General features: G+C 27.1%; 6 protein-coding genes across 9 annotated transcripts in view; 3 read left to right on the top strand and 3 right to left on the bottom strand.

The window, feature by feature from the left end:
* Nucleotides 1–7689, top strand: part of LOC106791815 (DNA mismatch repair protein Msh2) — a 12598-nt gene extending 4909 nt beyond the window's left edge. The window contains exons 1-14 of one of the 3 annotated variants that reach the window (XM_014757757.1): nucleotides 3700–3759; nucleotides 3846–3969; nucleotides 4046–4302; nucleotides 4357–4524; nucleotides 4639–4827; nucleotides 4909–5303; nucleotides 5435–5649; nucleotides 5777–6094; nucleotides 6170–6391; nucleotides 6473–6705; nucleotides 6794–6885; nucleotides 6968–7190; nucleotides 7258–7350; nucleotides 7440–7689. In XM_014757757.1, the coding sequence (XP_014613243.1) occupies nucleotides 3957–3969; nucleotides 4046–4302; nucleotides 4357–4524; nucleotides 4639–4827; nucleotides 4909–5303; nucleotides 5435–5649; nucleotides 5777–6094; nucleotides 6170–6391; nucleotides 6473–6705; nucleotides 6794–6885; nucleotides 6968–7190; nucleotides 7258–7350; nucleotides 7440–7598 (2577 nt within the window). In that variant the 5' untranslated portion in view covers nucleotides 3700–3759; nucleotides 3846–3956 and the 3' untranslated portion in view covers nucleotides 7599–7689. Of the gene's footprint in view, nucleotides 1–3699; nucleotides 3760–3845; nucleotides 3970–4045; nucleotides 4303–4356; nucleotides 4525–4638; nucleotides 4828–4908; nucleotides 5304–5434; nucleotides 5650–5776; nucleotides 6095–6169; nucleotides 6392–6472; nucleotides 6706–6793; nucleotides 6886–6967; nucleotides 7191–7257; nucleotides 7351–7439 lie in introns of those variants that run through there. The other 2 variants (XR_001382238.1, XM_014757756.1) reach the window with 2 other exon arrangements.
* Nucleotides 7690–8083: 394 nt separating this feature from the next.
* LOC106791816 lies at nucleotides 8084–10348 on the top strand. 2 transcript variants are annotated; one of them, XM_014757759.1, is made up of 6 exons: nucleotides 8084–8170; nucleotides 8274–8406; nucleotides 8539–9198; nucleotides 9274–9637; nucleotides 9721–10072; nucleotides 10170–10346. In XM_014757759.1, exons 2-6 carry the CDS (start codon nucleotides 8279–8281, stop codon nucleotides 10256–10258), a joined length of 1593 nt encoding a protein of 530 aa, XP_014613245.1. In that variant the 5' UTR covers nucleotides 8084–8170; nucleotides 8274–8278; the 3' UTR covers nucleotides 10259–10346. The 2 variants fall into 2 exon arrangements, with proteins under 2 accessions (XP_014613245.1, XP_014613246.1); XM_014757760.1 differs by lacking the exon at nucleotides 8084–8170 and having other exon boundaries at nucleotides 8253–8406; nucleotides 10170–10348.
* Nucleotides 10349–11257: 909 nt separating this feature from the next.
* LOC106791822 (ras-related protein Rab-39B) lies at nucleotides 11258–13428 on the bottom strand. The gene is made up of 3 exons (XM_014757765.1): nucleotides 12858–13428; nucleotides 12337–12446; nucleotides 11258–12207 (listed from the first exon to the last, which is right to left on the bottom strand). Exons 1-3 carry the CDS (start codon nucleotides 12963–12965, stop codon nucleotides 11769–11771), a joined length of 657 nt encoding a protein of 218 aa, XP_014613251.1. The 5' UTR covers nucleotides 12966–13428; the 3' UTR covers nucleotides 11258–11768.
* Nucleotides 13429–13785: 357 nt separating this feature from the next.
* LOC106791817 (adenylyltransferase and sulfurtransferase MOCS3) lies at nucleotides 13786–15954 on the top strand. Its single transcript, XM_014757761.1, has 5 exons — nucleotides 13786–14136; nucleotides 14199–14412; nucleotides 14535–14833; nucleotides 14908–15375; nucleotides 15684–15954. The coding sequence occupies exons 1-5, from the start codon at nucleotides 13959–13961 to the stop codon at nucleotides 15833–15835; spliced, it is 1311 nt and encodes a 436-aa protein (XP_014613247.1). The 5' UTR covers nucleotides 13786–13958; the 3' UTR covers nucleotides 15836–15954.
* A 369-nt stretch (nucleotides 15955–16323) lies between these two features.
* LOC106791820 (probable galactose-1-phosphate uridylyltransferase) lies at nucleotides 16324–18558 on the bottom strand. Its single transcript, XM_014757764.1, has 6 exons — nucleotides 18117–18558; nucleotides 17873–18042; nucleotides 17604–17809; nucleotides 17267–17495; nucleotides 16930–17146; nucleotides 16324–16804 (listed from the first exon to the last, which is right to left on the bottom strand). Exons 1-6 carry the CDS (start codon nucleotides 18154–18156, stop codon nucleotides 16560–16562), a joined length of 1107 nt encoding a protein of 368 aa, XP_014613250.1. The 5' UTR covers nucleotides 18157–18558; the 3' UTR covers nucleotides 16324–16559.
* An 825-nt stretch (nucleotides 18559–19383) lies between these two features.
* LOC106791839 (COP9 signalosome complex subunit 2) lies at nucleotides 19384–22059 on the bottom strand. Its single transcript, XM_014757793.1, has 9 exons — nucleotides 21726–22059; nucleotides 21378–21572; nucleotides 21174–21299; nucleotides 20908–21075; nucleotides 20570–20744; nucleotides 20344–20482; nucleotides 20023–20239; nucleotides 19781–19921; nucleotides 19384–19714 (listed from the first exon to the last, which is right to left on the bottom strand). The coding sequence occupies exons 1-9, from the start codon at nucleotides 21777–21779 to the stop codon at nucleotides 19595–19597; spliced, it is 1335 nt and encodes a 444-aa protein (XP_014613279.1). The 5' UTR covers nucleotides 21780–22059; the 3' UTR covers nucleotides 19384–19594.
* Nucleotides 22060–22119: the final 60 nt, after the last annotated feature.

Here is a 22119-nt window from a genome sequence, read left to right as displayed (position 1 = left end):
ACCAAATTCTATATGTCCAGAAGTTTGTTGTGTTAAATCGTCAAATCCGCCTGTTTGTTGTGTTAGATCATCAGTCTGTTGAGTCAAATCTTCGATGTGCTGGTTATGACTATTAGGCTCTTGATTAAATTGACCAAATTCTATATGTCCAGAAGTTTGTTGAGTCATATCTTCATAGTTCTGTGCTATGTCTTCTAAATGTTTATTATGTCTTTTTATCCTTTTGTTGGTCCATGTTTGTTGCATTATGTCGTTGCCGTTTTTCCTTAAATCTTTATTAGGTTGTCTTAGTGATCTAATTTCACGGTTACTGTATGTCAGTTTCTCTTTTTTATTATGTTTTAAATTCTTAAGAATTCTTTCATTATCCTGTTTGTTCATAATAGAGTTATATCCATTGTAATCAGCATTACGCTTATATTTCCTAATATATCTTTGCTCCGTTTCATGAATACAATCTTGCATTCCGTGATTAAGGCCTTGCGTGTTAGTAATCAGTTGTTGTAAATTTCTAGTATAGCCTGGATTATAATTATTATCTAATGTATGACCAACCTCCTTGTTATATGTGCTACTTTTGTGATGTGAATAATATTGGTTTCTTTCATTTGGATTAGTATTAACAATTTCTCTTGTTTGTCCTGTAGAGTCCCAATCTTGATGCTGTAATATTTGGTCTTTTATATGTGGATAATTTTCCATATTTTCATTTAACGTTCTATGTTGTAAATTGTCTCTAAATCGATAATTCTGATTTATTTGTGATTGATGAGTATCTAAATATTCTCTTTGATAATTTTCATTTACATTCTGTTGTAATCCAATCTGTTCATTTTCCCTATATCTTTGATAATTGGTATTTTCACTATTTGAAGTTTGAATATTACTGGGTAAAACATTTGTATGTGATTGAGAAATATATGCTTCTTGTCTTTGATGTTGAATACTTGGTCTATTTCTATTATACACATTGTTTTCATTTCTATATAATGTATCCTCACCTGTATAAGTATGTCTATTTAACAATTGATTTTGATGTATATTATATATATTTTCATTAGTAGGGACATGCTCATTTTGATCTCTATGTCTGTAGTCAGCACTCTCAGCAACTTGTAGATCATGATTTCTAAAAGTAGGATTAACATTGTCTTGAACTGGATTTATAGTGTCCATATGCAAAGTGTTACTCGATGTCACATGTTTTAAACGTGATGATTGATGAATTTTTCTTTCCAAATTTTGGAATTCTTGATTTACTTTTTGCATAGTATTGTGTAGATCATTTATATTTGAAGTAATCTTATGTGTAGGATTGAGACTACTTGTACTATATTGAGAAGTATAATTTTGTTGATAATAACGAGTTATTTTTGGACCAATAACATATTGTCCCTCTTCTTCTAAAACGCGTCCATTTCCTTCATCAGTTTTATATGTATTAACTCGAGTCCAATTATCATTTCTTATTCCAGTATATTGATTTTGACCTTGTAACAACTCTGAATCACCAGCAGACGTTCCATGTTGACTATCACTTAATTCTCCAAAATTTTCAAGTCTTCCAATATTATCTCCTCGTTCTCTGTATGATTCTGAATTTCTTGATTGCTCATATATTCTTTGATTATTAGTAGTATCCAAAGCATTGTATCTGTTTTGATTAATTAATCTTTCTGACTGTAATAAATCTAGATTACTTGGATGAGTATTACTATACGAAGAAGTATAATTTTTCTTAAAATATCTTACACTCTTTGCACCTTCAACATATTGTCCTTGTTCTTCATAAACTTTACCATGACCATTATCTACTCTATACTCATTTTGTTCAGTCCAGTTACCAGGTCTGTCATAATTAAGATTCAAGTGATTTACATTTCTTATATTTGAATCTGTATGATCATTACGATTATTAGATTCTTGATGAGTTCTATAAGAACTAACTTGTCGATAAGTAGTACAACTCTCTATGCAACCACTAGGCAAAGTTAATGATTGTGTGAATAAAATGGATAAAATAATTATCCTTTTTATTGCCATATTAGGCTAATCTGTGAAATAAAAAAAAAAAATTTTTCATTAATTTTATAATAAATTGTATATAATAATATATAATCAAATATATGTATATTAAATATCTTGAAATAACAACAACTAAATTATAAATTCCATATGATTTTTAAAGTTAGCCATTAATTGAATTTTTATTACCTTAAAACATACGATCAAGACACACTTTAATTCACTCGATAATCTGAAGATGTTCTCACTAACATTGAAGAATTACATATAACATAAGCAGATTGCAGCAATAGCATTTATGTCTGCTCCCCCTTCTGCATATCGGAATTCTGGATTTTTTCTTATTTACTTATTTTACTGTATGTATTAACTTATCACTGGAAATTCGTGGTAAAAGTATATATCAACTTCTTCAAAATAATATAAATTTACATTCTCCATTGATTATTTATTTATAACATTTCATTTTCACTTGTTTATTTATTATTTTCTAACATATCAATATATTTTTTGTTAAAAAGTAATTTAAAAGAATTAAATTTTATTCTAATATCTTTTGTAAAATTGTATAAATATAAATATAAATATAAATATAAATATAAATGTTATTTTATTTACGTAAGAGAATTAAAATAGGATAAAAAGTAATACTAATTTCCAGGTAATAGTATCTCCATATTTGGTGTGATGTGTCACAGATTAAGTCATCCTTTGTCTGTAATATCTTTACAATGTTGCTTTCATTCATAAGATTATCAAGCAAAAATTTCAAGGTTACTCTTATGTACTGAAGAAATACTTATTAGATTAAATATAAAATATAAACCGTATATAATCTTTCAGTACTGTTATATTATACAATAACTTTTGCATAATATTCAATTAATAGTTGGATTTATATATTAATTTCAAATAAATGAAATATATTGCTTATTTTTATGGTAGCTTACTTATAACACAAATTATTTGTCTTCCTGGAATATGAACTCTGATCTTTTATCATAATAATATTTCATGATGACCTCATTATTATGGGCGTCATTGGATTTTCTGGATTTTACCAATACTTTCTGAATATGTACTACATTGGTAATCAGTGAAGAAAATACCACAACATATAATAAATATATTATATAAAAGAAATAAAATCTATGCCAATTAATTAAACAATTACTCTATACATAATATTCATTTAACTATATATTTATTTATACAAAACTTTCTTAATCTTGTCTAATTTATTATTACGTAACTTTATATTACTGATACTTTTCGTAAATTCACATATTACATTTATACCCATTCAACAATCTGACCTTCTGATAGACATTGACCTATAGATATATAACAATGTTTAAGATTTTCTTAGTAAAGAGTGAATAAATATTTCTGAAAATTGCATTATATATCCTATTTAGAATATTTTTCTAGAAACATATAAAAAATATTATTTTTTATTAATATATATAGAAATATAAAATTTTTAAATCACATAACAGTTTCATCAATTTAATAGAAAGTTGTAAACGTGCAGATTAAAATTCATTCGATATATCACACAATTTCTACAACAAATATTTATTTAAATTGTTCATATTTAACAACAATATTAATATCATTAATTTATATCATTCTGATTGTGAGTGTTTTTATTATGTAAATGGATCAAGGCCATACCAATCAAGTACATATAACGTCCATACGTATGAATTATAATATGCAATTTCTACTAATGTATATATTGGATACAAACTTATAATATTACTATACATAGTAAATTAATAATAATAAAAAAAACAATGTTAATATATTCATTTCAGAAATCAAATTCTACTATACGATTTTTTAATCGAGGTGATTATTATACATTACATGGAAGCGATGCTTTATTTGCTGCTAAAGAAGTTTTTAAAACAACATCTGTTTGTAAAATGCTCGGTGCTGGTAAGCCAAAATAAAATTGTAATTTTAATCTCACCAAAAATTACTATTAAGTATAAATTTAATTTACTTGTTATAGAACCTTATAAGACTGAAGGTATTATACTGAATAAAAGTCATTTTGAGGCATTTATACGTGATTTATTATTAGTAAAACAATATAGAGTGGAAGTTTACATTAATCAAGGATCAGTAAAAAACCAAAATTGGGTATTAGAATATAAAGGTTCGCCTGGTAATCTATCACAATTTGAAGATATATTATTTGCTAACAATGATATTGCACTTGGAGTATCAGTAATTGCTATAAAATTAGGAACAGAAGGAAAATCCAAAGTAAGTTGATATAACATTTGTATATCATAAAATACTAATATTTAATGTATGTAGATTTTAGGATTAAGCCATCTTGATACGGTAGCAAATTCTTTCTCAGTTTGTGAATTCCAAGATAGTGAATCTTTCTCAAATTTAGAATCACTTATTGTTACACTTAATCCAAAAGAATGTCTACTAATACAAGGAGATAGTAGTTATGAATTTGATACTTTGAAACAGGTTGGTTAATTATATATATATATATATATATATATATATAAAGAATATATTATTATATGAAATATTATATAGAAGATTAGATTTATCTAATTATTATTATCATAAATTTTGTAGGTAATAGAAAGAAGTAATGTTTTAGTTACTTTAAGAAAAAAAAGTGAATTTTCTAATGATTCAGTTGTACAAGATTTAAATACATTACTCAAATTTACAAAAGGTCAGCAACAAAATGCACAATCCTTACCTGAAATAAATTTAACATTAGCTATGTCAGCTACATCTGCATTAATTAAATATTTGGATGTAAGTATATTTCATATAATTGTAATTTTTATTAGAGAGAAAGATATTATTGAGACATGATATTTTAAAATTAAATTTCAGCTGACATCTGATGAAGGAAATATTCATCAATTTAGCATAGAACAAATAAAACAATCACGTTATTTAAAATTAGATACAGCAGCTATAAAGGCTCTTAATATTGAGCATTGTTCAAATGTATCTTCTAATTTAAATGGAAATGTACCTGATAGTATTTTGACTTTATTAGATAAATGCAAAACTCCACAAGGTCATAGATTAATTGCACAATGGATTAGACAGCCTCTTAAAGATTTGGCACTTATAAAAGAAAGACATGATATAGTAGAAGTATTAGTTAAAAACAATGAATTAAGATCTACTCTTAGCGAAGATCATCTGAGACGAATACCTGACTTACAGCAATTAGCCAAAAAATTATCTAAAAAGAAAGCTCATCTTCAAGACTGTTATAAGTGTGTAACTAATATTATATTTTACAATATTTATCTATTTATTGTATGTCTAAATACAAAATAATAGAAAAATAATTTATTTTATTAGTCTAAAAAACTATATTTTTAAGCTCATATATATTTACTTGCAGAATTTATATGAGTGTATCTCATTTGCCAAGACTGATACAACAATTTTCTGATGTTTCTAACATAACAGCCTTAAAAGAATTAATTATAGATCCATTAAAAGAACTTATCAAGGATATGGACAAATTTCAACAAATGATTGAACAAACTATTGATTTAGATGCAGCGGAAAAGGGAGATTTTTTAGTTCATCCTGATTTTGACGATGAATTAAAAGGTATTTAAATAGGTAGCTGTTATGTTCGTTTATTACTTAAGCGAATAAACATCAATCGTCATATTTTTTTAAGTTTAATTTTATCTATATTGCATATAAATATTTAAACATTTAATCTTTCTAATAGAACTCAAAAAAGAAATGGATGAAATGGAAGAAAAAGTACAATTGCAGTTAAGTAAAGTAGCTGAGGACTTGGGTGTAGAATCAGGAAAATCATTAAAATTGGAAACCAATCAACAGTTGGGCTATTACTTTCGAATAACGTTAAAAGAAGAAAAGATACTAAGAAATAAAAAACATTATACTATATTAGACTCTAACAAAAATGGTGTAAGATTTAGAAATAATAAGTTAAATGAATTAAATGATGAATATATTGCTGCTAGAGAGAAGTATACAAATCAACAGAAAACTGTTGTCACAGAAATTATTGAAATTGCAGGTCAGTACATAATTACAAATTATAATGATAGACGAAATTAATATATATTTTATTATATGTTGAATTTATATATAGCTGGATATACCACTCCGATTAAAAGTATTGGAGACGTTATTGCGTGCCTTGACGTTTTCGTGGCATTTGCCTTAACTGCAGCAAATGCACACATAACATATATTCGCCCAGAAATGCTTTCTAGCGAGCATGGTGAATTTAATCTTGTTCAAGTGAGACATCCTTGTTTGGAAATACAAGAAAGCGTAGATTATATCGCTAACGATGTATATTTTAAAAAAGGTCAATATAATAAATCAGTGAGATATTAAGTTTTCAACAAAAATTATCTTATAGTTTATATTAATTCTTAAATAATTTTAGATAAAGTTCATTGTTACATTATAACTGGTCCAAATATGGGTGGTAAAAGTACGTATATACGTTCTGCTGGTGTAACTGCATTAATGGCACATATTGGAAGTTTTGTTCCTTGTGAAAAAGCAACAATATCTTTATTGGATTGTATATTGGCAAGAATTGGAGCTGATGATTCACAATTAAAAGGACTTTCAACGTTTATGATGGAAATGATAGAAACAGCTGCTATTTTAAGGGTATGTTAAACTAATGACGTGTTTTGCAAGAAAAAAATATTTAATGATATTTTTGTGTGTGGAAATTATTCTCTTATATCATTTATAGACAGCAACATCTAATTCACTTGTAATCATTGATGAACTTGGTAGAGGTACATCAACATATGAAGGATGTGGTATCGCTTGGTCCATAGCAGAGTAAAATTTTTATTTTAAAGTAATACTATATCTTTTATAATAGAATTACTTTTGGAATAATATGATACATATATTTTTTTAGGCATTTAGCAAAAGAAATTAAATCTTATTGCCTATTTGCAACGCATTTTCATGAGATTACGAGACTTTCTGAAGAAATACCTACAGTTAAAAATCAACACGTGACAGCTCTTGTACAAAACGATAAACTTACTTTACTTTATAAAGTAAAACCTGGTGTTTGCGATCAAAGCTTTGGTATTCATGTTGCTAAAATGGCTAATTTTCCAGACAACGTAATAGAGGTAATTTTAAGTAATAATATGAATTATATTAAAAATTAGATAAATCAATTATTAATGAGTATTACAGTTTGCTAAACGAAAACAAACAGAATTAGAAGATCATCAGGGAACAATTTTTAAAGGATCTGATTGTCCAGAAAAAAAGCGAAAAATTATAAAGGTCTGAAAACTATAGTTTTTTTTATTAATTTAGTTGTAATTATTATTATATTATCTATATAATAATATTCTTGTATAATTTTATTACAGGAAGCTGATGAATTGATAACTGAATTTCTCAATGAATGCAAAACACTAGATAAATCTTTGTCAACTGAACAGCTAAGAGATAAAATCTTGGAATATAAAAAAAAGATTTGTTCTCGTGAAAATCCATATATCGATACATTATTATCAGAAGTTTACTAATTTTTCTTTTATTTTTAAATTCAAATAATAACATATTAAGAACATGTTATAGTTTATGCACATTAAATAAAAAAAAGAATACCTTTTAGGTGAAAACAATTGATAATTGAATAATATATTAAGGGTGCGTTCCACTAAGCGCTCACAACGATCACGCTCACGACCACAGTTTTTCCCGTTCCACTTACCTACGAGCGTTACTGTCGTAAATTCAAGTGGAATGGACTATGGTGCGTTTTGAGCGTGGAGGTAATAATACAAATGGCGAGGTAGTGAAAAAAAAGTAAAAGATTAAAGAGGTTAAGATTTAATCTGTAATCCTTCATATCAGTTTCACGGTCGCCATTTTTATTGTTGTCAGTTTCGAAAAAACCGCTAATTTTCTCAACGCTTACTACGACCCACGTTTTCAGATGGGTCGTTGTGGGCTTCGCGTGAGCGTTAGTAATGACGTCATGAGTGACGTTTTCGCCGCGACCACACGACCGCGGTCGTTATGTGGAACGACTAAAGGAGCATTTTGATCGTTGTGAGCGCTTAGTGGAACGCACCGAATATCGTTCGTTTTTAATGTCAGTTTACTACTAGTATTATAACCTCGAATCTGATTAACGTATTCAGTATTTTAAAGATTTTTATGGTTATTGAATGTACTTTTTAAACAATTTTTATTAGTGAATATGGATCCTGCTATCTTTCCTGAAGAAATTTGGATTAAAATTTTACTACATTGCGATATACTTGATATTATTACATTTAGTAGTACCTGTAAATATTTAAGAACAATATCAAGCAGCGAATACTTATGGTGAGTTAGAGGTTAGGTTTACGTCAAAAATCTTTAATCGCTATTAATTATGTTGAGAAACAAAATATTGTCTAAAATATTTATAGAAAATAAAGATATGCAATTAATATTATAATGATATTTTTATTTTAGGAAAATAAAATGGTTACAGTTATTATCGCAAGTTCAGTTTCAGTTACCTAGCATAAAGCAGTTGCAATCACATTCTGTCAATTTTAAAGGAATGTGTTATAGATTGCATATGATAATTACATTAGGTAAAGATCTGAAATTTCAAAAGTGTTACTATTGCTATGAATATACATGTAAAAGAGATTGCGAGAAAATATTAAATAGTGAACTTATAATTGAAATAGGGAATAAATATACACGGACAATGTTTACACGAAGCCTAATTTCACTGTTCAAGTTTTTTTCTATTATTTCTTTCCCAACAAATTTTAGTAAAAAACATGAGGAGGAGGAACAAATAATTAATATACAAAAATGTAATATAGCAGTAATGTCAAAAAATAAAATTAAAGACTATTACAAACTTAGGAATGATTATTGTACAGACATCAAAAAAATTCGGAATATACCAAATATTGAAATATTAAATCCAGCTAAAGCTTTATTAAATAGTGAAAACTTTTTAGTTCTTAAAGTATTTCTCGATCGTTTGTTTCATAAAATAAGTTCCCCCTTTGAGATGTTAGGTGCGTCACTCGTGTTTTGTGAGCCATTAGGCACACATCCTACATTAAGGAAGCAACTATTGCATTATTTATTTCAAGAAGTTAAACTAGCAAGGTATTTTTGTTATTTTACAAACATAAAAACATAAACATAAACATTTATAGTATTTCTTATTTATATATCTTACAGAGTATGTTTGGTTCCAAAACCTTTATTAGCATGTGTTATGTTGGATATAAAAACATGTATTGTAGTTGATAGTGGTGCACTAAGTACTACAGTTGCTGTAGTAATTAACGGAAGAGTTATGCCTCAACGATGGAAATTATTACCAATAGGTGGTTGGCATGTGGCTTATCACTTAAAACAAGCTATGCGCAGAAAACCAAAAGAATATCATCAAATTCCATTATTATGCCTTGATTTTGTAGCTATAAAAAACAAATGTAGATTGAGTTATGATATTAAAAACGAGGAAAGAGAAGGAGGACAGAAAATAAACGAATACATTAATCTTAGAGCTAACGGCTTTTTTGAATTTGAGAAATTTAAGGTATTTATGAAATTTTATTTATAAATAATTGTAAACCAATTCGATACGTATAACTATGTATATAATGACAATTTTTTCCATAGCCCATCATGCCTAAAGAAAAAATTAAGCCCATCTATCAAAAAATTTCATTAGGTTCAGAATTATATATTGCACCTGAAATGATGTACGTTAGCCTTGGATTACCAAAAGTAATAAAAGAAGTTACATCCGGTTTGTCGGAAGATATTATGCACGATTGCTTTTCGCATATTATGCTTTATGGAGGTAATACATCTCTATCTGGTTTTAAATTGAGATTAATTAAGGATTTGCGAGAACTGTTCCCTGAATATAGTGAAATTTTGGAAGTACAAAATTGTCATAGTGATGATACTGATGATTCGATATATTATGAATATCTGTCATCATATATATCTTTAACTATGCACTCAGGTAAGATTAATATTTATACATTACATTCTTCTCGTAAAAAACTTAAATAAAAATGGTGCCAACATCTATCTTATTACTAGTTTTAAATAACTTGTAGATAAAACACCACCCGAATATGTAGAAGGTTATCCTTATTGGTTATCACGAGAGGAATATATATTGTTTGGATGTGATTCATTAGGATAATAAGCACGATAATAAGTATATTTGTAAATGAATGTGTTGTAAAATGCATAGAGAAAAAGTTATAGTATTAAATTTTTATTTACATCAGCATACAAAGCCATATTATTTAGCACATGACATTTTACGAATGTTATAAATATAACTCAAGAAAGTAACTATGTTTATCATATTTGCATGTAGTAAATTTTTATGAAATATCAATTCATAATTAATAATGAATTATTTATTTAATAAATTATATAACATTATATTTTTCATGATTTCTGGTATAATTTATGAACATGTGATATAATAAATAAACATTTATTATTATTATTCTATATAATAATGCAAAATATTTCACATGTTGTACCAATAAATAATCATACATCAATTACACTATTTTGTCATGACAATAACGTTGCGTAAATATATTATACTACAAATTTTTTTATATATACAAGTTAATTATTTTTTATCATTATTGCAAGAAGAATTCATGAATTTGTTATTAAAAAATTTGTTAATGTATGGATAAAATAAAATATGTAATATAGTCTAAAATCTATTTGATTTCTTATCTATGAGATATATAATTTCCTATTATAAGTTTAAAACATTCATTAAAAAGAAAGTAATAAACAAAACAAAGTTCATGTTTTTTCTTTGATACTTTATACAATGAATTCTTTAATGAGTTCTATTTTACATATTACAGATATTTTTAACATATATTCATGTAAATAATTTAATGCATTATATTACAAATCTAAACTATTTTCAGAAATGTAATTTAATAACAGTTTGTTTTTTAATATTTCATGAATAAAATAGTTTTAACAAAGAGCACAGCCGTTATGTAATAGAAAGTTAGATTTATAACAGTATCTCCATAATAGTATACATAAAACTTGTAGTACATTATTATAAGAATATATACTACATAAGTGACTCAGAAAGTAATACATATTTTTTAGTTTTTAAATGAAATGAAAAAGACAATCCTACCTTAATTTTTAATTACTTATATATTTTTTTTATTTATACAAACTATATACAAAAAATTCTATCTCTCATATGTTTATGCATAATTTTCAATATGTATAATTGTTAGTCTGTTATTTAAAACAAAGAATGCAGTGAAAATTGTATATATCTACTCAGAACATCTTGTTTATTACTATTGTAACAATATTAGAAAATGTTTGGAATATACAATATTCATCATACATTATGGTACAAAAAATCTAAATAATTCACTAGATGTATTAAATTTTCTACTACATTCCTTGGGTGTAAATCAATTGTGTTGAATGTCTATGAATCAGTTTCTATATTTTTACATTTGTCATATCTTATATAATTTAATATAAATATGTCGTGAATATATAAATTATGAATTGTTCAGTGAGTAAAATGAAAATTATTTATTAGATGTAAATTGTAAGCAGTCTTAAATGAAGTCTCAACACAATTGATATCTTATTATAAAATAATTTGTTTTTTTCGATGAACCAAAGTAATTCTTAATTTAACAACACGAAGACTTTGCAGGCTCTGCTTCGACTAGATTAAAGTCCAAGCCACCAGGTCTTGCAAATCCAGTTTTAATACCATCCCAACCATCTTCTACTTTATATTCACCAGTCTGTATTCTATTATAAACTTCCTGAGTAACTGTTCGAAATGCTTCTTCAACATTGACTCCTGTTTTTGCACTAGTTTCTATATGATGTACACCATGTTGATCAGCAAAAGCTCTAGCTTCTTCTCTTGATACTTCTCTTCTGCCACCATTTGTTACCAGATCCAATTTACAACCTACCAATGCAAATACAGGACGATGCGGTTCAATATGTCTACGCGCTTCCATCATCCATTGAGGAATATGTTCAAAGCTAGTTCTGTTGCATACATCATATACAAGTAGTGCTCCAACAGAATTTCTATAGTAAGATTTTGTTATAGACCTAAAGTAAAAAATAATGCAATCTTTGCAATAGTATCTTATGTAAGATTTATGAGTAAAATAAAACGACAAGTCATGGGAAGAAAACATCACATACATAAACATAATATTTATATAATTAATTATTTACCTAAATCTTTCTTGTCCAGCAGTATCCCATAATTGTAATTTTATTCTCGTGCCATCTTTAACTTCAATTAAACGTGCAAAAAAGTCTACGCCGACAGTTGGATCGGAAAGCTAAAACAACAAATTCATATAAATCACTAACAGAATACATAATTCTAATAACAAAAACATGTTGAATGTATTGAATATATGATAACAGTTTGATGAAACAATCTATATTACCTCTTATGACATTTTTCTTATTTTAAGTTTTTCATGCTTAACAATTAGAATCACATAATCAATTATTTTTTTATAACCCTGATCAATGTTATGTGAAAACAATATATAGTATGTATTGAAGATTAGATTATAACTTATTGCGACGCGCGTGGACTAACGTTCATAATATATATTAATAAAAATAATACAGAAATAAAAAATTATACAAAATCGTGACGCCAATAAAGAGGCGTAACTAGGCATACCCGATAACTTCACATTTATTAAAATGCAACCACAATGGATAAAGATGCATCATACCTCTGCGAACTTCCCATCGGTGAAATATTTCAGGAGTGAACTCTTTCCGACCGTACTGTCGCCAATCAATATTAGCCGAAATTGATAATCAAAAATTGGTTCCACCATCTCGATGAAAGATAGAGAGGGGGAAAGCAAAAAAAATAAAACTTTTAACCCAAATGCACGCTTCCTTTCTTTAAAAGGTATTCATCTTCTCGTGCGCACACTTGTCAGAATAACTAAAATTCAGCTGACCGTGACATCAATCGTCAACTTCCTACCACCTTTGCTCATCGTGCCGCCTCTATTGCGCACGTCACTGTACGAGTAAATACGTAGATCTTGTAATTGTATATATCATTCTTTTTGTCTGTACAAAGTTTTTTCTATCGCATTTACACGTCAATATTTACTTGTGATATGTATTAAGATTATTATGTTTTCTCGTTAAAAGAAACAAAAAACCTAAAGCTACTATTTTATGTAATTAAAGAATGTATTCTCTCTCTCTTAACGATTTATAAACTTATGTCGCTCAGACAATTATTAAACGTTACGCCATACCACAAAAAGGTTCGGGCATAAAAGATCATTTCGAGAACTTCCGTGTTCCAATCTAAAAAACTTGCCTACAATTTTAATTTTATTTGTATAAGCTCAGATGGCGCGCTAATAGGTTTTTTTATTGTTTTGTATTCACTTTAAATTTCATGTATTATATACAAGTATAGCAGCAGTTTGGAAAATATCTGCTGAAAACATGTTTAGAATTGTTACTATAGATTAAAAGAAAAATTTTTTTATACTTAAATTTTCTTTGAACACAAGATTAAGTAAATACGTAATAAACTGAATTTATCATATCCAGATACACAAATCATATACAAATGCATTCGAGGCAATCACACCAATGTATCATTGTACCATCTAACTTTATAAATATAGAACTAAAATAGTAGAAAGTTAAAGCTCAAATTAGAATCTGGGGTCCATGATTCTGTCACTTCATACACAGTGTATATAATAAACACAAAAATAACTTGTGAAATAGATACGTTGATTCGAAGAGATTATATTCATTGAATTCTCTTTCTATTATTAGCTACGTATAATAGAGACATGGACGAAGAAGAATTGATAAATGAGATTGCTAAGTTGCGTGAGCTTTTACACGAGAAGGAATCTGCATTAGCTTATATAAGGCGCACAAAACAAATCCCACGTGACTATGGTTTAAATAATGATGAAATTAGTAGATATAGCAGGCAAATTTTTTTGCCAGAAATTGGAGTAACAGGTAATAAAGAATGTTTAGTATACTTTTCTATAAATTATGTTCCTATGTTATTAATATTTTAGGACAAAAAAGGATAAAAGAATCCTCAGTACTTATTGTTGGAGTAGGTGGATTAGGTTGTCCTTCTGCATTATATTTAACATGCAGTGGTATTGGCCATATTGGACTTGTAGATTATGATAATATTGAAATTAATAATTTACACAGACAGGTGTTGTTTACGGAAGGGACTATTGGAATGCCTAAAGTAACTGTAGCTGCAGAATTTCTTAATAAGTATATGATCATTATTTTCTTATCCTTAAATTTCACTTTTATTACAATTAATAACTCTCCTCTCTTTCTTATATCCTTTGAAGTGTATAGTTATTATTTACTTCCTATATATTTACTTGTAGGTTAAATAGTTATACTGAAGTTACTCCTTATAAACTTCAGCTGGATAGTAGCAATGCTTTAAAAATTATAGAATCATATGATATTGTATTGGATGCAACAGACAATGTAGCAACTCGTTACTTATTAAATGATGCGTGTGTTCTAAGTAAGAAACCCTTGATCTCTGGATCAGCGTTACGTTTTGAAGGGCATTTGTCTGTATTTAATTATAACGGTCCTTGTTACCGATGTATCTTTCCTAAACCGCCATCTCCTGAAACAGTAACTAATTGTAGTGATGGCGGTGTACTTGGAGCAGGTTACTATTTTTTAATTAAAATATCTCATTATAGCATTTAAGACAATTACCATTTAATGATCTATTATTTTTAGCTGTTGGAACAATTGGTGTTTTACAAGCAGTAGAAGCTATTAAAGTAATTCTTGACATGCCTGAAACACTTTCTGGTCGTTTGTTAGTATTTGATGGAATTGAAACACGATTTCGTAATATTAATTTACGTACAAAGAATCCAGATTGTGTTATATGTGGAAAAAATCCAATTATAAAAGAATTAATTGATTATGAACAGTTTTGTGGTGCAAAAGCAAATGATAAAGATCCTAATTTAAATCTACTCAAAAATGAAGACAGAATTACGGTTGAAACATATCATCACATAATAAAATTTAATACAGAAGATCATTTATTAATTGATGTACGTTCACCCGAAGAATTTCAAATTTGTCGTTTGAGAAATTCTATAAATATTCCATTGTATGAAATTTACAAGGATAATGCTACTAAGCAAATAAAAAGTGAAATAGACAAGCAAGACAGTGGTAAAACAATATCGAAAGGTATAGAATAAATAAATATTTTTAAATACATTAATATATATTAATATATATTAACATTATATATTAACATTAATTAACATTATATATTTTAATTAGTAATTAATCTTTATTACAATGAATATATTATTTTTTGAATCAATTTCCTAAAGTAATGTTAAGCGTATTTAATATATTTAAAACAAAGAAAGTATTACGCAGCACATAAGCTTAGTACATGTGCTTCAATACGTTTTAGTTTTAACATGATTAATTTGATTTGCAAAAGAGTGAATTTTGACTGCAAAACCAATAATTTTCTTTCTTTCTAGTTTATGTTTTATGTAGAAGAGGAAATGACTCACAGAAAGCAGTACAACATCTTCAAAAGATATTTAAAGATAGTAAAGTAAATATTAAAGACATCATTGGAGGAATCCATGCCTGGAGCAACAAAATTGATTCAACATTCCCTATTTATTAACTGTAATAAGGTCCCCTATAACGCGAGATGTACGTTCTGCGTTATACGGATTTCACGTTATACGAATCCAAAAGCGCAAAAAAACTTTAACTAACTAAATAAATAATTAATAAAAAATATTTTATAATTAAAAAAATTATTTTTCCTAATTATGCGCATTTTTGATTCATTTATATTAGATTTCTTTCAAAGAGATGTTAACTGTCACCAGATTTCAACCGATTAAGAACTTATAATTTTTCTTCTAATGACATAAATCTACTTGTTAGCTGAATTTTCCTGGTGATCTTTTTGGAGTTATGACTGGACATTAAATATAGTGAAAAAAGATTGGATTACCTTATAATCAATCAAATTTACATTGTAATTGAAAAGAATTCATACGTAGACGTGGCATACGCTTTCTCAATTGTCTGATTATAAGAACTTTATATTCCAAACTTCAACGTTTTAAGAGCAGAAAGAGGTAATATAGAAAAAGGCACGAATTCAATTATTAATTAAAGATATATTCTGTTATTCTGTTACTATAAAGATGATCTAAACACACCTCACTGAAGCGTATTTTAAAGATTGACCGAAACATGTTACTAACATTGTATAAACATTTTTTAATTTCCACGGTTTGTTTCATTTATACGAGCATATGTTTGTACATAATTTATACAAATATTATTTTTTCTAAAATAAAGATCTACTACAAAAAAAGTAATGAGAAAGATATTCAATTGTATTTTACTAATTCTTCTGCTGATAAACTTGTTTCAGGATATCTATAATGGATATCACTTAAACTTCTTAATTTGCTCGCTGCTTGTTCCGGAGTTAAATCTCGTTGTACTTGCGCAAGTAATTCATATCCAACCATATGTTTTTTTATCGTACTTGAACGCAATAACGGAGGTAAGTAAATTCCATGAAATGTCCAATATGGATAATCTTGCTTTATATATTCACCAGTTGGAGCACCTTTAATTGTTATGTAATTATTATGTTATATTTAAAAAATAATTTACAATAACAAAATATATAAACAATATATAACAACAAAATAATATACAATAACAAAAAATATAAAATTAAATGATTATTACCATGCCATCCCATAGAATATGGAAAAGAACACTGAAATAAGTTATCATATCTTGTGCATAATTGTTTCATTATAACTGCTAATGATTCTTGTTGACTTTTTGATAAATCCTGCATTCTTGTTACTTGATTCTTTGGAAGTACCATGGTCTCATAAGGCCATACTGCCCAGAATGGTACAATTACTATCCAATTGTGATTTTCTAATACAATGCGCTCCTAAAATATATCAAATACAAAAAAAATATATAGTTTTCAAATTCATTTCTATAAATTTTTATTATTACAAATCCATTTAGAATATTCAACAGTCATTATGTGTGTTATACTTTTACTTACCTTTTTCAAAATTTCTTTTTGCATGTAATCGATAAGAAGAGGCTTTTTATTACGATTATAATATTCAGCTAAATACTTGTCTTTTATTCTGGCTTCATTTGGTAAAAAGGAACTAGACCAAATTTGACAATGAGGATGTGCATTGCTACATCCCATTAATGCTCCACGATTTTCGAATATTTGAACCCAGGTCCACTGTTTACCTAAATCAAGTATTTCGGATATCCATCTATTTTTATATAAAAGATTATATTATATAAAAATTCTGCAAATTGTTTTAACATGATATAATTTTCTTTAGAATTTACTATATATAATATAATATATATATTTATACTTTTTAATTACTGCTTCGATCTCGTCAACTTTCATAAGTGCTATAGTAACGTTTGACTTGGGATGAAAACACATTACCCTGCATGTTCCTCGAGCAGCTTCAATTTGAAACAATTCATCATCGAATTTTGGAGGCGAAGGTACTGTTTCTAGTAATGCAGGAAAATCATTCACAAATGAAAAAGTTTGTTGATAAACAGGAGTTACCTAAAATTATATTACGAATATTAAATATCATTCTTGTTAAAATAAATCATATTATAAAATTACCTCTCCATTAGCTCTAACATTTCCTGGACAAAGTGGATTATGAGGATCATAATCAGGAAGTTCTTCATCCATATTTGGTTCTACTTGACCTCCCCAAGGTCGTTTCATACGATGTGGAGATACTAACACCCATTCTCCTTTCAAGGGATTATAACGTATGTGTTGATGATCTGCAAATGAATATTATTCTAATGAATTATAGAAATCGATTAGAATAATACAATAATATGATATAATTACATACCCTTTGGATCAAAAGTTTCACTAGCTTGATTAGTATCCATGTTATATACACGTTATGTATATAATAAAAGATGTTTTGTTCTCATTTAAGATAAAACTGCAAATAAATTCTGATGCGTATCCATTTAATTTAAAAATTATAATGTTTATATAATATATTTCCAAGAAACTTGACTTCACGTTATCAGTAAAACTATACGACTGCGATAAATTGAAAAGTCCTTCGCCTTAAAAGCATATATGTAACATTGAGAAGTGACTTGAGGGTGGAGCTTAAAAAACATTACATTTGGACCAAAAAACATTTGAACGTCTACGTGAATGCCTTATCACTTTATTTTACTGTTATGACCTTTTCCGTCCTTTCTTCGTTACATAAAAATTAGCATATAGATTTGATTCTTTCTACCAATAAAGAAAATATATGTAATATAAGGTTACATCATACAATAAGAGTTACAGATCAAACTAGATTATTACCAAATGGTACGAGCAATTCCCTGTTTTTATCTATTATCGACTGCGTTGTTAAAAAATCAATAATTCAGCACAAAAAAGTTGGGATAGAACCGCAACAGCAGAAAAAAATTAATAAATAATCTTAATTGCACATTAATTTCACATTTAAAATCTATAATTGCACACTTTATTAATTAATTATCTAATTAGTTATTAATAATTGAAAAAACAAAAGTGTTCTTTCTCATTTCTAAGCAAAGCAATGAAGATTTTTATTATTTTTTGTTTTCAATCAATTGCTGATTTTTTATTTGTCCGGCTTCTCAACTTTTATTAATTAATTATTTTTTATTTATCGTTAATTAGTTAAAAATAATTATTACACTTTGAATAATTATGAAATGGCGACGTCATGAGTGGGAGATATGTTATACGCATGCGCAACCACAAATTCAAGGCGCAAGCGCACTTTGAAAAAAAGGAAAGTAACTAATTAAATAATTAATTACTAAAGTGTGCAATAATAGATTTAAAATGTGCAATTAAGAGTACTTATTATTTTTTTTCTGCTGTTGCAGTTCTATGCCAACTTTTTTGGGGTCAATACTTCATCCTATATTTTTTAATTGATAATACAGTTCTCTACAAGCACGTTAAAACAAGATACTACTTTTGTTGAATTTTTTCAAATCGGTTATTAATCCTTTTGTTACAAGCGCCAATATATAACAATCCTTTTGTTATACTCATGCCGAATTATCAAAGTACATTGTTCCAATCGTTCTCTTTTTATATCTTTTAATTGATTTTGTTTTACAATCTGTATAAATTGTAAACTTTTATAAACTAAATCGACTAGAATTAAATGTTATCATCAAAGTAATTATATATATATATAAAATATTCTAATTTTTTTTTGAACATATCACAATAGATTTTATTTTTTTACTTAATGACAAATGTTTATGATATACTATACACAATAATATTAATGACTTTTAATATGATATATTATGTTATTCAAGACATTTTGTTTACAATAGCTACATGTAATGATTGTAACTGACTGGTCCATTTGTCTAATGCATTATAGCGAGCGGCACAAACGGATTTTTTATCCAATTCAAGGACCTGGTTCACCTATAATATTTATTCATAAATATATAGATATTCCCTCCCTTTTATTTTTTAAAATAACTTTTATACCTGATCAATTCGTCCATGTATGGTACTATCAAGAATGCAGGATACAAGAAGACTTTCCACTTCTGATACATCTATGTTCAATTCTTTACTTATAAAAGGTATGTGGATTCTTGTATAAGGTTTTATCAGTTTAATAAGAACCTAATAAAAGAAAAAGCATTATTATATAAAATTAATTAAATGTTTTTTTTTCTATTAAACATTACTGATCAAAATCTAATTTTGATATATAAATGCCATACTTGAGTGCGAATATTTCGTAATAAATCCTCAATATGCTCTCGAATAAATGGATCGTCCATAATATTATTTCTATTTTGCTTTAAAATTAATTCGAATTGATTAATATCGTTGTTTTGATAACTAACAACTAAATTTGTCATTGCTAGAATTTCTGGATCATTTTTGTATGGTTTTGCTTCTTGTGAGTCAAATGGATTAATTCCAGATTTCATCAACCTAAGAATTGTAATATAGTTTAAATTATAAATGTTACTTTAAATGTAACATTTTTAAACATATAATATTTTGTTAAGAAATATAGATTTCTATTTTTTACTAACATATTTGCTAGTACTAAATATTTTAAACATGTTGTACGTCTTGGAGATCCTGATTCATCGTAATTCTTAAAGGCTTCAAAAAAATCTGTGTGTGCTCTTTCAAATTCTCCTTCTCTTAAATGCATTTTTCCTCCACATTCTAAAAAAAATTGAACATACAATTTATGCTATACAAGATCGTATTTACAAAATTCATGTTTAACTCACTATACAATAAAAGGCTAACCTCTGATAACTCCCATTATTAATGGATGGGGTATAGCACTTTTAATATGAAGGCTCTGTTCGTACAAAGTTTTTAGTTTTTTGTTATTTTTTTGTGCAGTATACATTTGAATTTCTAAAGCATATATTTCTAAAAGTTGTGTTCCCTTCTTTAAATCATCTTCCCCGTCATCAGTCTAAAAAAATATATATATTATTTTTTTAAATATACCTCATTTTATAGAACCAACTTACACAGGGTATATATTCATATGAATTTTTTGTATTATTCACATGTACAGAGACCACAGTCAAAATGGTTACCCCAAAACAAGAAACATTCTGACAAACAATACATACCTGACAACTTTGATGAAGCTGCTTCAATATTTTGGCTAATTTATTAAAATCAGAACGATCAAAATATAACTTTCCTAATTTTGTATTAGTTTTAAACCATAGTCTATCATTTTTCGCATCTTTTAATGCATCTAAAGTAGTTTCATAAAAATCTTGCAATAATTCCATCTATATATTATAAATATCAAATAAATACAATTATATTTATTTAACATATTACACATTAAATAATTCATTTATCTCTAATTTCTATTTTAAATACTTACGTTTTTTGATGTACTTATATAATCGAGTATCGAATTAATAGATTTTTCCGAATGATTTCTCGTTACAGCACTTTTAATATATGTTAATAATTGTTTATACCTTGCCATCATTTCTTTATAATTGGACTGAAATATAAAGAGTTATTTAATAAGTTAATACTAAGAAACTGTTATTAATATCATTCTACTGAAATTTTAATATACCAATTTAAAATTAATTTTGATCATTTGTTTCAAAGCTTTAAAACCCCATTCTCCTTTTTCTCCTCCTTCCAAATCTAAAACTTTCTGAAAACTCTGCAATGCAGCTTTTGGATCATCTTCTTTTAATGCTTTACTATTATAATATTGATTTTCCAAATCCACATCTGGTTCTGAATTAGAATCTTCTGAATATTCCTATAATAAACATAAGTTTACAAATTAGTTTGTTAAATAATTTCTCATCAATCAGCTACGTATATATAAAATGCACACTAAAAACATAACCTAAAATAAGCTTCACACCGAACGATCTGGCTAGAAATTTAGTTTTCAAACAAAAATACTTACTAATCCATAATCTTCTTCTTCTTCACACATAAAATCATCTTCTCCATCTGACATTTTATACTAATTTAAATGAACAATATAAAATAGAAGAAAAATTCGTTCAACGTACTGACAGCGACAACGATGTTGTAATATTTTGAATTCACATCTAGTGTTACTAGAATACTAAATCAAGGGAAAATTGGATGGTAGTGGGGGAAAGTAGTAGAAGTAGTTATTAAGATTAAGTTAGGTTAAAGAAGCGATGTTCTATCATAAGACAACTTGTGTAGCATGACGTCGTATATTCCATCGTGGTAGCGTTGGTTACATCCTAGATCAATTTGATCGAAGGAAGAAAAATAATAAATATAAACAGTGCTTTTTTTATGAAAAAGATGCCAGAATTCATCTT

The sequence above is a fragment of the Polistes canadensis genome, unplaced genomic scaffold (genome assembly GCF_001313835.1).
Source record: "Polistes canadensis isolate GaletaPanama2010 unplaced genomic scaffold, ASM131383v1 scaffold_346, whole genome shotgun sequence".
Lineage (NCBI taxonomy): Eukaryota > Metazoa > Arthropoda > Insecta > Hymenoptera > Vespidae > Polistes > Polistes canadensis.
Note: the sequence above shows the minus strand (reverse complement) of the source record. Positions and strands in the feature narration are given on the sequence as shown.

Bases quoted from the DNA above. Each gene is read 5' to 3' on its own strand.
- LOC106791816 (XM_014757760.1), top strand. From the start codon at position 8,279: ATGGATCCTGCTATCTTTCCTGAAGAAATTTGGATTAAAATTTTACTA. The intron at 8,407-8,538 runs GTGAGTTAGAGG...TTTTTATTTTAG, and splicing joins TCAAGCAGCGAATACTTATG to GAAAATAAAATGGTTACAGT. The intron at 9,638-9,720 runs GTATTTATGAAA...TTTTTTCCATAG, and splicing joins TTGAATTTGAGAAATTTAAG to CCCATCATGCCTAAAGAAAA.
- LOC106791822 (XM_014757765.1), bottom strand. From the start codon at position 12,965: ATGGTGGAACCAATTTTTGATTATCAATTTCGGCTAATATTGATTGGC. The intron at 12,447-12,857 runs GTATGATGCATC...TTGTTGTTTTAG, and splicing joins CCGATGGGAAGTTCGCAGAG to CTTTCCGATCCAACTGTCGG. The intron at 12,208-12,336 runs GTAAATAATTAA...TTTTTACTTTAG, and splicing joins GCTGGACAAGAAAGATTTAG to GTCTATAACAAAATCTTACT.
- LOC106791817 (XM_014757761.1), top strand. From the start codon at position 13,959: ATGGACGAAGAAGAATTGATAAATGAGATTGCTAAGTTGCGTGAGCTT. The intron at 14,137-14,198 runs GTAATAAAGAAT...TTAATATTTTAG, and splicing joins GCCAGAAATTGGAGTAACAG to GACAAAAAAGGATAAAAGAA. The intron at 14,413-14,534 runs GTATATGATCAT...ATTTACTTGTAG, and splicing joins GCTGCAGAATTTCTTAATAA to GTTAAATAGTTATACTGAAG.
- LOC106791820 (XM_014757764.1), bottom strand. From the start codon at position 18,156: ATGGATACTAATCAAGCTAGTGAAACTTTTGATCCAAAGG. The intron at 18,043-18,116 runs GTATGTAATTAT...ATTCATTTGCAG, and splicing joins TGAAACTTTTGATCCAAAGG to ATCATCAACACATACGTTAT. The intron at 17,810-17,872 runs GTAATTTTATAA...ATATAATTTTAG, and splicing joins ATGTTAGAGCTAATGGAGAG to GTAACTCCTGTTTATCAACA.
- LOC106791839 (XM_014757793.1), bottom strand. From the start codon at position 21,779: ATGTCAGATGGAGAAGATGATTTTATGTGTGAAGAAGAAGAAGATTAT. The intron at 20,483-20,569 runs GTTAGCCTTTTA...AATTTTTTTTAG, and splicing joins AATAATGGGAGTTATCAGAG to AATGTGGAGGAAAAATGCAT. The intron at 19,715-19,780 runs GTATAAAAGTTA...TAAATATTATAG, and splicing joins TACATGGACGAATTGATCAG to GTGAACCAGGTCCTTGAATT.